General features: G+C 42.9%; 1 protein-coding gene across 1 annotated transcript in view; it reads right to left on the bottom strand.

Annotated features, from left to right (window-relative positions):
• Nucleotides 1-14,974, bottom strand: part of LOC137362541 (butyrophilin subfamily 3 member A3-like) — a 156,130-nt gene that overhangs the window by 125,429 nt on the left and 15,727 nt on the right. The window contains exon 2 of the mRNA XM_068026929.1: nt 4,673-4,758. Coding sequence (XP_067883030.1) covers nt 4,673-4,730 — 58 coding nt within the window. The 5' untranslated portion in view covers nt 4,731-4,758. The remainder of the gene's footprint in view (nt 1-4,672; nt 4,759-14,974) is intronic.

Below are 14,974 nucleotides of genomic sequence, written 5' to 3' on the forward strand. Positions count from 1 at the left end.
CAGGAATAAAAGAATGACTAGAGTTAGATTAGGGCCAATCAAGGATAGTAGTGGGAAGTTGTGTGTGGAATCAGAGGAGATAGGGGAAGTGTTAAATGAATATTTTGCGTCAGTATTTACAGTAGAGAAAGAAAATGTTGTTGAGAATACTGAGATTCAGGCTACGAGGCTAGATGGGATTGAGGTTCACAAGGAGGAGGTGTTAGCAATTTTGGAAAGTGTGAAAATAGATAAGTCCCCTGGGCCAGATGGGATTTATCCTAGGATTCTCTGGGAAGCTAGGGAGGAGATTGCAGAGCCTTTGTCCTTGATCTTTATGTCGTCATCGTCGACAGGAATAGTGCCAGAAGACTGGAGGATCGCAAATGTTGTCCCCGTGTTCAAGAAGGGGAGTAGAGACAGCCCTGGTAATTATAGACCTGTGAGCCTTACTTCGGTTGTGGGTAAAATGTTGGAAAAGGTTATAAGAGACAGGATTTCTAATCATCTTGAAAAGAATAAGTTCATTAGAGATAGTCAGCACGGTTTTGTGACGGGTAGGTCGTGCCTCACAAACCTTATTGAGTTTTTCGAGAAGGTGACCAAACAGGTGGATCAGGGTAAAGCAGTGGATGTGGTGTATATGGATTTCAGTAAGGCGTTTGATAAGGTTCCCCACGGTAGGCTATTGCAGAAAATACGGAAGTATGGGGTTGAAGGTGATTTAGAGCTTTGGATCAGAAATTGGCTAGCTGAAAGAAGACAGAGGGTGGTGGTTGATGGCAAATGTTCATCCTGGAGTTTAGTTACTAGTGGTGTACCGCATGGATCTGTTTTGGGGCCACTGCTGTTTGTCATTTTTATAAATGACCTGGAAGAGGGTGTAGAAGGGTGGGTTAGTAAATTTGCAGATGACACTAAGGTCGGTGGAGTTGTGGATAGTGCCGAAGGATGTTGCAGGGTACAGAGGGACATAGATAGGCTGCAGAGCTGGGCTGAGAGATGGCAAATGGAGTTTAATGCGGAAAAGTGTGAGGTGATTCACTTTGGAAGGAGTAACAGGAATGCAGAGTACTGGGCTAATGGGAAGATTCTTGGTAGTGTAGATGAAGAGAGAGATCTTGGTGTCCAGGTGCATAAATCCCTGAAGGTTGCTACCCAGGTTAATAGGGCTGTTAAGAAGGCATATGGTGTGTTAGCTTTTATTAGTAGGGGGGTCGAGTTTCGGAGCCACGAGGTCATGCTGCAGCTGTACAAAACTCTGGTGAGACCGCACCTGGAGTATTGCGTGCAGTTCTGGTCACCGCATTATAGGAAGGATGTGGAAGCTATGGAAAGGGTGCAGAGGAGATTTACTAGGATGTTGACTGGTATGGAGGGAAGGTCTTACAAGGAAAGGCTGAGGGACTTGAGGTTGTTTTCGTTGGAGAGAAGGAGGAGGAGAGGTGACTTAATAGAGACATATAAGATAATCAGAGGGTTAGATAGGGTGGATAGTGAGCGTCTTTTTCCTCGGATGGTGATGGCAAACACGAGGGGACATAGCTTCAAGTTGAGGGGTGATAGATATAGGACAGATGTGAGAGGTAGTTTCTTTACTCAGAGAGTAGTAAGGGCGTGGAACGCCCTGCCTGCAGCAGTAGTAGATTCGCCAACTTTAAGGGCATTTAAGTGGACATTGGATAGACATATGGATGAAAATGGAATAGTGTAGGTCAGATGGTTTCACAGGTCGGCGCAACATCGAGGGCCGAAGGGCCTGTACTGCGCTGTAATGTTCTAATTCTAATTTATTTCAATATAAAAGCCAGACAGACATTTATAATTTCACAGAATAATGGTATTACAGCCAGGTGGACGATGGTGTTGCTGGTTTCCGCTGTTCACTTCCCAACTGACCCCAGACAGTGTTTCTGTATTACTCTAAAGTTTCAGCCCTGGGTTTGTCTGCCAAATAGACAGTGACAGATTTTCTCATAGGTTTAAAACAAAAGATTATTTATTAAACAATAATCATCCGAAATGTTTGCATGCATTTACTCTCACAGGCATACACAAGAGAAGATAGACAGAAGGGAAAGGGGAAGAGATTTTCAGAGTTCAAGGTGTAAAAGCAGGGATTGGCACCAATTTGTTGCACCAAAAACATAAACAAAATTATTGACTGAGCCAGACACGGGGACAATTAATCTGTATATAAAATGTATAAACAACCTAAAGCCGTCAAAACACAGTCCAATTTAAACACATTCCTCCCCATTTAGTGAAATACCTGGCATTGCTTTTGCTTGCACAAATAGTCAATGTCTGTCGCACACTTGAGATAGTGATGTGGAGAATTCGGATTGATGTCCATCGGTCAGGAATGATCTTGATGTCTTTCTCTCCCTTCTCTCCCTCTCTCTTCTGTGTCCATCCCACACCCCTTCTATATCCATCTCATTTCCTCGTGTTCCTCTCTCTTTGCTCTTGCTGCCTCTCTTCACTGTTACCATCTCTCTCCATCCTGTCTCTGTGTCTATCGCTATCTCTGCCTCTCTCTCTCTTCCCCTCCCTCCATCTGATCCCCAACCTGGTGCCTGTTCACAGAATCATTACACTGCAGAAGGAGACCATTCAGCCCATTGTGTCTGCACTGGCTCTCTGAAAGAGCAATCGCTCGGTTCCATTCCCCTGTCTTCTCTCCATAACCCTGCACATTCTTCCTTTTCATATAACAGTCCAATTCCCTTTTGAATGCTTCAATTGAACCTGCCTCCACCACATTCTCAGGCAGTGCATTCAGACCTTAACCATTCACTGCATAAAAAGTTTCTCCTCATGTCACTTCTACTTCTCTTAGCAAATAATTTCAATCTGTGCCCTCTTGGTCGCGATCCTTTCACGAGTTGGAACAGTTTCTCTCTACCTACTCTGTCCAGACCCCTCATGTTTCTCTTCTCCAAGGAAAACAATCCTAACTTCTCCAATCTATCTTCATAACTGAAATGCCTCATCCCTGGAACCATTCTCGTGAATCTTTTCAGTACTCTCTCCAATGCCCTCATGTTTTTCCTAAATTAGTGTCTTATACAAGTTCAACATAATTTCCATGTTCTTGTACACTTTGCCCCTAATAAAGCCCAAATGCTTCATTCAATGCACTCTCAACCTTCCCTGCCACCTTCAATGACTTACGTACATATACACCCAGGTGCCTCTGTTCCTGCATCCCCTTTAGAATTGGTTTACAGGGCTGCCTGACTCTCAGGGTGCTCTCTCAGTGCTGCGACGCTGGCTGTGTACTGACCTGCTTCCTGCTCTCCCCTTAGCCTCTCTCTCTCTCTTCCCCACAGCAGCCATTCCCACTCACTCCCTGAATGGTGCCAAAACATCAGCGGCCGATCCCAGTGTACCTGTGCTACGAGCCGCCAATCAGTGCTCACCCCGCCCAGACAGCCCACTGAGCAATCAGACAGGTATCCGCCATCTGTCAGACACAGGTCCCGCCTACCCCCTCTGCCTGACCTACACTTCAATAGGAGAGCCGTCAATGAAAGCCGAGCCACAGGCAGCCCACTGTCTGTCAGAGGATTGGCAGGCCAGATGGAAACTACGGACCTCAATATTATTACCACAGACACTGGTGTCCGTGTGTGGACATGTTGCCATCACTGTGTAAAAGTCTGTTGTTTCAGGAAAAACCCACGGGATCCATTCGGAAGGTGAGTGTTGAAGTTGCAGGCCTATTTGCTGGTTGTCTTATATTAGCTGGGTTACTGGAGACTTCTGGCAGTTCATTTCAGTTTGAAGACGGTGCTGATTTCTTAGTTCAGTTTTCACAGGGGGAGGAGTGGTTTTTAAAAGACACTTTCTTTTCTGTGCTGTAGATGACTTGTCTCAGCAGAGTTCAACTGTGTTGGCTGGAACTGATCTCTCTCTCAGCCCTGCTGTAATTCAAGATGGCTTTAGACATTTGCTGTGTGGCTGAGGAGAGACCAGACTGATCTTGATGTCTGAAATTCCGCACTGACAAGACCCCCGCAACCACCACCAACCCCCCTCAACTCTGTTCCTCAAAACGATTACCTTTTAAGGTGGACTAACAAGTGGTAGCATCGCCCATGTGACTTTAGACTTCAGTTCCTGCTTGGCTGCACAATGGCCTTTCGATGACCCCATTTTGAGGAGATGAGGCTGTTCATACTCCATTGTAATGAAGGTTAGTTGGAGATGAAAAGTGTGAGGAAGGTCTTTGTCTTTGTTTGTTTGAGTCTTGTTCATTTCCATGTGTGATTATCTGTCCTATTTCCATACAGACGGGGTTGATTGGTTTTCAGTATTAGTAGACAGTTAGTACAATGTAGGAGGTGGGATGACTCATGTGACTTCTCCTCCATTTTGTTGACAGCCAATGTACCAATCCTTTAAAATTGTTCAAACATTTACAACTTTTCAGTTTGTTTCTGTATTTTCATCGCGACACTTCTCGTGAAATGGAATTCTCAAAGTTCCAACAAAACACAGATGATTTCAGAAAAATGAAATTAAACTTATTCACTGCAAATCAGGGGCCCTGACATTATCCCCCACATTGCATAAATGTTGGTATTGTTATAAAAGAGTAAATCTTCTGACTCATCATTAATAGCACCACAGGAGGGCTATTGGTATTAAATATGAACACAACAAAACAAGTTATAATGATCCTTACCGTATACTGAGACCAGAATCACAAGTAAGAATAGCACAATGTGGTGAACCTCTTTCATCGTGAGATCTTAGCAGAAGAATAATCACCTGAGAGAGAGAGAGAGAGAGAGAGAAAGAGAGAGAGAGAGAGAGAGAGGTGATCATTTCATTATTTGTCATAAATCAAATATCTACAGTGCACACATATCATTGTTAAACAGACTGTGTTCCACTTACAAAAGCTTTTAGTCAAATATAAACTCTTTGGGTCTGAAGTATGTTTACATTATATCCTATGAACATTTGTGTGTCTATATTTTTTCATCTGTATGTATTGTGTTACGTCTCTGACATTTTTCAAAAAATACTATGATTGCTGTGTATTTGAAGAATGATCCTGTAATTAAGGCGATTTGGGCCTTGATGTCTGGTATTAACATTTCCCACTGGGTTGTCATGACTTTCCTCAAGATTTGGTGCCAACAGGAACTGCTTCTCTGATGAATGGAGATCAGTGCACTTGGCCTGTAGAATCCGGTGTGACTACACTGATGGATGAATGCACAATAACTCTGGTAAACCTGGTTTCCCTGGCAGCTCTTCATTAGTCCTTCTCACCCTCTAAAGAGCTCAGACATTGGGGGATTCCCATGGGGAAACCCATTTGTGTCACTGTTGTGGAGGTGAAGGCTGAATTACAATAATTAACACAAATGTTCCTTCGTGCAAAAATCAAAGAAATAAAAAAAACATATCATTTAGAGAAATGGATTGAAAATTGTTCAGTCTTCTTGCACAACTCTTTAAATAAATTTCAGTAAATACCTCAGACCCGAACAACTCTGGAAGCCACTTTACATGAATGACTAAATCACTTGGAGTAATTCCAGCACAATCACCAGGAAATTGTCTAGACATCAAACTATTTCATTCCAAATTCAACTGAAAATTAAAATGAAACTCCCACTTGTTTTAGGTTCCAAACAATTCTCCCACATGTGAGTGATACACAGAAAGGTGGAGCTCTGACACAAGATATTTCTTTCAAAACGCTCATTCAGTATTGCCCATTTTCCACATGAATGGGGCAAAACTAATTCGAAAAAAACTGCTCGACTGTTCCTGTCATTGTCCTTGTCTGTTTACCTCTCTCTCTCTCTTTGTTTCACTCACATGCTACTTGCACATCTCTGTTGGTCTCTGTGTTGAGGAGACTTCAGTCCTGTGGTGAATGCTGAGAGAACAAGTGGACATTCCATAGGCTGCCTATGGTTTTCCCTCCAAGAACTTTAGTGATCAGGGTAACAAAGTGAGATGGTACTGGACTAGCAACTCAAAGGTTGTGAATTAAAATCACATCATGGTCTTGTAAATTGTGGGTGATCCCTTAACAGTAACAACACTTGTCATTACATAATGCCTTTCGCACAATAAAAACATCTGAAGGCGCTTCAGAGGGGCATTATAAAAAGAAAAATGACCAAAGCTTGGTCAAAGAGGTAGGTTTTGCAGAGCACCTTAAAAGGAGGAAAGCAAGTTGGAGAGGTGCAGGGAAGATATTCCAGAGGTTAGGTCTTAGGCAACTGGAAGCACGGCCACTGTTGTATATTGTTGTATTATCTGTAAAGAGCTGGGAACTAATTGTTACATGTAAGTGTTCCAGGGGGCCATAATCACGGCGGTACTGGAGAGACATGTGACACGTAATACGACAGCAGTCCTTGCCAGGCAGCATGGAAACTGAATGGAATAAACAAAGAGCTTCATCCTTTCCAAGTCGAAAGTGGGATTATTTCTAATTTATGGGAAACTAGGAGACACAACAGCCAACAACCGTGCAGCAATTAAAATCAGGGATGCTCAAGAGACCAGAATTAGATGAGGTTTGTGACACTCGAGGAGATTACAGAGATAGGGAAGGGTGAGTCAATGAAGTGATTTAAAAACAAGGATTAGAATTTTAAAATGGAGGTTTTTCTTCAGTGGGAGCCACTGTAGATCAGTGAGCAAAGGGGTGAAGTGTGAGTGAGATTTGGTGCAAGTTAGGATATGAGCAGCAGAGTTGGATGATCTCAAATTTACAGAGGGTAGAATGTGGGAGGCCGGTCAGGAATGCATTAGAATCCTCAAGTCTGGTGGGAACAAAGGCATGGATGAGGATTTCTGCAGATGAGGTGAGGCAGGGCTCGAGTTGGGCAACAACAATTTTGCTCGGTAGCACAGGTACATAGGAGCAGGAGTAGGCCATTCAGCCCATCGAACTTGCTCCACTATTCAATATGATCATGGCTGATCTTCCCGTTCAATGCCTTTTTCCCACATTATCCCCGTATCTCTTTATATCATTGGTATTTAGAAACCTGTCAATCTGTGTTTTCAACATACTCAATGACTGAGCTTCCACAGACTTCTGGCATAGAGAATTCCAAAGATTCACAACTCTCTGAGTAAAGAAAATTCTCCTCATCTCTGTCCTAAGTGGCTTCCTCCTTATTTTGAAATTGTGTCCTCTGGTTCTAGACTCCCCAACCAGGGGAAACATCTTCCCTGCAGCTACCCTGTCTATCCCTTTAAGTATTTTGTAGATTTCAATGAGATCACCTGTCATTCTTCAGAACGCCAGTAAATACAGGCCCAGTTTCCCCAATCTCTCTTTATAGGACAGTCCCACCATCCCGGGAACAAGTCTGATGAACATTTGTTGCACTCCGTCTCTGAAAATAATATCATTCCTAAGGTAAGGGGACCAAAACTGCACACAGTACTCCAGGTGCGCTCTAACCAACATTCTATACAATTGAAGCAAGACTTCACTCCTCCTGTACTCAAATCCTCTTGCAATAAAGGCTAACATACCATTAGCCTTCCTAATTGCTAGCTGCACCTGTATGTTAGCTTTCAGCGACTTACTGAGGAGGACACTCATGACCCTTTGTACATCTACACTTTCTAATCACTTACCTTTTAAGAAATACTCTGCACATCTATTCCTCCTACTAAAGTGGATAACCTCACACATTTCCACATTATATTCCATCTGCCATCTTGCCCACTCACTAAGTCTGTCCAAATCCCCATGAAGCCACTTTGCATCTTTCTCACAATATACACTTCCATCTAGTTTTGTGTCATCTGCAAACTTGGAAATATTACATTTGGTTCCCACATCCAAATGATTGATATGTATTTTGAACAGCTGGGACACAAGGACTGATCCTTCTGGTATCTATGTTTCTATGTTCTTTGTTTCTATGTATCCTACTAATCACAGCCTGCCAACGCGAGAATGGCCTGTTTATTCCTACTCTGCTTTCTGCCTGATAACCAATCCTTAATCCATGCCAGTAAATTACTTCCTATCCCGTGTACTTTAATTTTGTTAACCTACCTCCTTTATCAAAGGGGACTTTATCAAAAGCCTTCTGAAAATCCAAGTACACTATGTCCACTGACCCCTTTATTAATTCTGTAAGTAAAATCCTCAAACAACTCCAACAGGTTTGTCAAATGTTATTTCCCATTCATAAATTCACATTGATTATGCCTAATTATATGACTATCCAAGTGTCCATTTATCACATCCTTGAGAATAGATTCTAGCATTTTCCCTACTATTGATGTAAGGCTAACAGGTCTGTAATTCATTGTTTTCTCTCTCCCTCCCTTCTTTAATAGTGGGGTAACATTTTCTACCTTCCAATCTGCAGGAATCGCTCCAGAGCTACAGAATTTTGGAAGATGATCACCAATGCATCCAACTATCTCCATAGCTACCTTTTTCAACACTCTGGGATGTAGAATATCAGGTCCCAGGGACTTATCAGTCTTCATCCCCATTAATGTCTCCAATACAACCTTCTTACTAATACTAACTTCCATCAATTTCTCATTCTCCCTAATCCCTTGGATCTTTAATACTGGGAGATTTCTTGTATCCTCCACAGTGAAGACAGACACAAAGTAATCATTTAACTTCTCTGCCATTTCTCTATTCCCCATTATAAATTCTCCCAACTCTGCCTGTAATGGACCCACATTTGTCTTAGCCAAATGTTTCCTTTTTACGTACCTGTAGAAGCTTTGAGAGCCGTTTTTATGTGTTCTGCGGGTATACATTCATATTCAAGTCTCCCTTTCCTTATCAGTTTCTTTGTCCTCATTTGTTGTATTCTAAAATCTTCCCAATCCTCAGGTTTTCTACTATTTATGGCAACTTAGCTAGTCTAATGGTTACCATGAAACAATTGTCGATAATTGTAAAAACCCATTTGGTTCACTAATGTCCTTTAGGGAAGGAAATCTGCCTGTCCTTACCTGGTCTGGTCTACATGTGACTCCAGACCCGCAGCAATGTGGTTGACTCTTAAATGCCCTCTGAAATTCAAGTTCAAGGGCATTTAGGGATGAGCAATAAATGCTGGCCTAGCCAGTGACGCCCACATCGCACAAACGAATAAAAAAAAACTTTCGAAAAACTTTTATTTTAATCTCATACAATCCTTAACTTTCTTTGTTAGCACGGTTGACTGACTTTTCTTTTTGGGTTTTTGTGTCTTGAAGGAATATATTGTTGCTGTAAATTATATAATAATTCTTTAAAGACTATCTATTGTCGATGTACTATGATACCTTTTATTGTATTTTCCCATTCCACCTCAGCCAATTTGCCCCTCAAGCCTTCATAATTTCCTTTGTTCAAATTTAACACCCTGGCTTCAGAATGAACTACCTCACTTTCAAACATAATGTAACATTTTCTATCATATTATGGTCACTCATCCCCAAGAGTTCTTTCACAACAAGATTATGAATTAGCCCTTTCTCATTACATAATGCTACATCTCAAAAAGTCTGTTCTCTAGTTGGTTCCTCAACATACTGCTCTCGAAAACCATTCTTAACACACTCCAGAAACTCATCCTCCACGGTATTAGTGCTCATTAGATTTACCCAGTCTATATGCAGATTGAAGTCACCCATGAATACTGTATTACACTTGCTACATGCTTCTCTAATCTCCTGATTAATATCATGCCCTACACTGCTACTATTGTTTGGTTCTCTATAAAGGCTTTTTGGGGTCCTGCTTTTTAATTTCCTTCCTAACTCCCTAAAGTCTGCTTTCCAGGACTTCATCTCTCTTACTACCAATGTCATTGGTACCAATGTGGACCACGATCTCTGGCTGTTGACCCTCCCCCAGAAGAATGTCCTGCAGCAGCTCCATGACATCCTTGACCCTGGCACCAGGGAGGCAACACACCATCCTGGAGTCACGTTTACTCCTGCAGATGTGTTTGTCTGGGACACAAGGTGCATCCATGACTTCCCACATACCAAAGGAGGCACATTCCACTGGCCGAACTGACCTGCCAAAACGTAACTTTGAAAACTATTTATTAAATTTAAAATAGTAGAATAACTTACCAATTATTCACCAATCAGCTTATTCCCCTGTACCAAACTAAGAGCCAGCTACCGGAGGCTGAAAAAAGGTAGAAGAAAGAAAGAAGGGAGCATCTTCCTCAAACTCCCACTTTACACTCAGTACAGAAAAAGCAGCACTGAAGAAGCCCTGCTTTTACACTTTTATACTTTCTGATAAGACCCCTTTCCAATCCTGAGTGGCGTGAAACAGGGCTGTGTTCTCACACCTACACTGTTTGGGATCTTCTTCTCCCTGCTGCTCTCACATGCGTTCAAGTCTTCAGAAGAAGGCATTTTCCTCCACACAAGATCAGATGGCAGGTTGTTAAACCTTGCCCGTCTAAAAGCGAAAACCAAAGTACGGAAAGCCCTCATCAGGGAACTCCTCGTTGCTGACGATGCTGCATTAACATCTCACACTGAAGAGTGTCTGCAGAGACTCATCGACAGGTTTTCGGCTGCCTGCAATGGAATTTGGCCTAACCATCAGCCTCAAGAAAACGAACATCATGGGACAGGACGTCAGAAATGCCCCATCTATCAATATCGGCGACCACACTCTGGAAGTGGTTCAAGGGTTCACCTACCTAGGCTCAACTATCACCAGTAACCTGTCTCTCGATGCAGAATTCAACAAGCACATGGGAAAGGCGTCCGCTGCTATGTTCAAACTGGCCAAGAGAGTGTGGGAAAATGGTGCACTGACACAGAACACAAAAGTCCAAGTGCATCAAGCCTGTGTCCTCAGTTCCTTGCTGTACGGCAGCGAGGCCTGGACAACGTACGATAGCCAAGAGCGACGTCTCAATTCATTCCATCTTCGCTGCCTCCGGAGAATCCTTGGCATCAGGTGGCAGGACCGTATCTCCAAAACAGAGGTCCTCGAGGGGGCCAACATCCCCAGTATGTGCGCTCTACTAAGCCAGTGGCGCTTGAGATGGCTTGGCCATGTGAGCCTCATGGAAGATGGCAGGATCCCCAAGGACACATTGTACAGCGAGCTCGTCACTGGTACCAAACCCACCGGCCTTCCATGTCTCTGCTTTAAAGACGTCTGCAAACGCGACATGAAGTCCTGTGACATTGATCACAAGTCGTGGGAGTCAGTTGTCAGCAATTGCCAGAGCTGGCGGGCAACCATAAAGGCGGGGCCAAAGCGTGGCGAGTCGAAGAGACTTAGCAGTTGGCAGGAAAAAAGACAGAAGTGCAAGGGGAGAGCCAGCTGTGTAACAGCCCCGACAACCAATTTTATCTGCAGCACCTGTGGAATTGGCCTCTATAGCCATTCCAGGCACTGCTTCACAAACCACTGACCACCTCCAGGCACTTACCCATTGTCTCTCGAGACAAGGAGGCCAAAGAAGAAGCAGAAAAGACTTTCTGATAAACAACTGATTCAAGCTTCTGAAAACCAGTTTAAGCCAGTGACCTAAGCAACTAGCTGCAACTACCCATCATGTCTGCACTAGCTCTCCGAAAGAACAATTCACTTAGTCCCATTCTCCTGCCTTCTCCCTGTAACCCTGCACATTCTTTCTTTTCATATAACAGTCTAATTCCCTTTTGAATGCTTCAATTGGACCTGCCTCCACCACACTCTCAGGCAGCGCATTCCAAACCTTAACCACTCGCTGCGTGAAAAAGTTTTCCTCATGTCATTTTTGCTTCTCTTACCAATTACTTTAAATCTGTGCTCACTTGTTCTCGAACCTTTCACGAATGGGAACAGTTTCTCCCTATCTCGAGAGGAAGGTTTATTTTATATTGTTTCTCCATGTTCATCTTACCAAAATGAATCACTTCACATTTCTCTGCATTGAACTTCATCTGCAACCTGTCTGCCTTTTCCACCAACTTGTCTATGTCCTTTTGAATTCTACACTATTCTCCTCACAGTTCACAATGCTTCCAAGTTTTATATCATCTGCAAACTTTGAAATTGTTCTCTGTACACCAAGGTCTAGGTCATTAATATGTACAGCAGGAAAAGCAAGGGTCCCAACACTGACCCTGGGGATCTCCACTACAAACCTTCCTCTAACCACTACTCTTTGTTTCCTGTCACTCAGCCAATTCCATATCCATGTTGTTACTGTCCCTTTTATTCCATGAGCTATAACTTTGCTCACAAGTCTGTTGTGTGGCACTGGATCAAACCCTTTTTGTAAGTCCATGTACTCAGACAAATGTTGCCTCGATGTCAAGGGCAGCAAGTCTTTCTGCTGACAGTCAGCTCCTATATCCATGTCTGGATCAAGGATGCAATAGGGCCTGGAGCAAAGTGGTTCTGGTAGAACCTGAACTGGGCATCAGCAAGCAGGTCATGGAGAAAGTTCTCCAGTGGTTAGAGTCATAACTGACACACAAGATGATTTTTCTAGTTCTTGAGAGCTTATCACGAAAATCCCAGGATATCTCTGCCAGAGTTCCACAGGACAGCATTCTTAGCCCAACCACTTGCAGCCTCTTCATTAATGACCTCATTCTGTCACACTGTCAGCAGTGGGGATGGTGACTGATGATTCTAAATGTTCAGCTCCATTCATAACTGCTCCTAAACAGACAATATCAGTCTACAAGATCTGGTGGACAAACAAGTGCCAAATAACATTCATACCACAGAACTGATTAGATTAATTGACTCAATGGTTTTTCCACACATTTACAGACCTCCATTCATCAGAGGAGGGGTAACAAATCTCAAAGGTGGTGATGACAGTCCAATACTTTACCCAGTTCTGATGTAAGGTCATTAACCTGAAACGTTAACTCAGTTTCTCTCTCCACAGATGCTGCCAGACTTTATTTCCAGCATTTTCCATCTTTATTTCAAATTTCCAGCACCTGCAGTATTTTGCTTTTGCACTAAATAGTGTTTTTTTTTATTATTTGTCCACGAAATGTCAGCTTCACTGGCAAGGCCAGTATTTATTGTCATATGCAAAGGCCTGACTCACCTTTCCCTTACACACAGGCAGAGAGAAAAAAACACAGACTTGCATTTCTATAGCACCTTTCACGACCTCAGGACCATCTTAAAATTTCATTGGCTGTCACTGTCGTCACTGTAGTCTGTAGGAAACGCAGCAGCCAAGTTGTACACAGCAATCTCTGACAAACAGCAATGTGATAATGAGCAGATCATGTGTTTTTTGGGATGTTGATTGAGGAATAAATATTGGACAGGACAGAGAGGATAACTCTCCTGCTCTTCTTCAAAACCGTGCCAGGGGATCTTTTATATCCACCTGTGAAAGCATAGGAACATAGGAAGAAAGGAACAGGAGTAGGCCATTCAGCCCCTCAAGCCTGTCCCGCCATTCAATGAGATCATGGCTGATCCGCGGCCTAACTCCATATACCTGCCTTTGGCCCATATCCCTGAATATCTTTGCTTAACAAAAGTCTATCTCAGATTTAAAATTAACAACTGTTCTAGCTTCAACTGCTGTTTGTGGGAGAGAGTTCCAAACCTCTACCACCCTTTGTGTGTAGAAGTGCTTCCTAACATCTCTCCTGAATGGTCTGGTCCTAATTTTTAGACTATGCCCCCTAGTTTTAGAATCTCCAACCAGTGGAAATAGTTTATCTTTATCTAGCCTGTCTTTTCCTGTTAATATCTTGAAGACTTCGATCAGATCACCCCTTAACCTTCTAAATTCTAGCAAAAACAGGCCTAATTTGTGTAATCTCTCTCATAACTTAATCCCTGTTGTCCAGGTATCATTCTTGTAAACCTACGTTGCACTCCCTCCAAGGCCAATATATCCTTCCTAAGGTGTGGTGCCCAGAACTGCTCACAGTACTCCAAGTGGGGTCTAACCAGGGTTTTGTACAGCTGCAGCATAACCTCTGTGTCTTTATACTCCAGTCCTCCAGATATAAAGGTGAGCATTCCATTAGCCTTTTTGATTATTTTCTGCACTTGCTCGTGGCATTTTAAAGATCTATGCACCTGAACCCCTCAAGTCTCTTTGGACATCCACTGTACTTAACCTCTTCCCATTTAGAAAATACCCTGTTCTATCCTTTTTTGGTCCAAAATGGATAATCTCACACTTTCCCGCATTGAAATCCATCTGCCACAGTTTTGCCCACTCACCTTGTCTGTCAATATCTCTTTGCAATTTTATGCTATCATCTAGACTGTCTACAATGCCGCCTAACTTTGTATCATCAGCAAATTTGGATATATGACTTACTATGCCATCATCCAAGTTGGTAATAAATAATGCAAATAATTGAGGCCCCAACACAGATCCCTGTGGGATACCACTAATCACACCCTGCCAATCGGAGTACTTACCCATTATCCTCACTCTCTGTCACCTGCCACTCAACCAACTTCCTAACCATGTCAATAATTTACCCTCAACTCCATGGGCTTCTACCTTAGTTAACAGTCTCTTATGTGGGACTTTATCAAATGCCTTCTGGAAGTCCATATAAATAACATCCATAGACATTCCTCTGTCCACTACCTTAGTCACCTCTTCAAAAAATTCAATGAGATTTGTCAGGCATGACCTTCCCGTCATGAATCCATGCTGGCTGTCCCTGATTAACTGAAATTTTTCTCGGTGTTCGGTCACCCTATCCTTGATTATAGACTCCAACAACTTGCCCACCACAGATGTCAGGCTAACTGGTCTGTAACTTCCTTGGTTCCCCCTTTCACCCTTCTTAAAAAGTGGAGTGACATGTGCAACTTTCCAATCCAGAGGCACCACTCCTGAATCTAGGGAACTCTGAAAGACTATAGTTAGGGCATCTACAATGTGCTTCCCTACTTCCTTTAACACCCTCGGATGGAAACCATCAGGTCCTGGGGATTTCTCACTCTTCAGTTCCATTAATTTCCTTGTTACTGATGTTTTACTTACGTTAACTGTATTAA

Source organism: Heterodontus francisci, unplaced genomic scaffold, assembly GCF_036365525.1.
Source record: "Heterodontus francisci isolate sHetFra1 unplaced genomic scaffold, sHetFra1.hap1 HAP1_SCAFFOLD_631, whole genome shotgun sequence".
NCBI lineage: Eukaryota > Metazoa > Chordata > Chondrichthyes > Heterodontiformes > Heterodontidae > Heterodontus > Heterodontus francisci.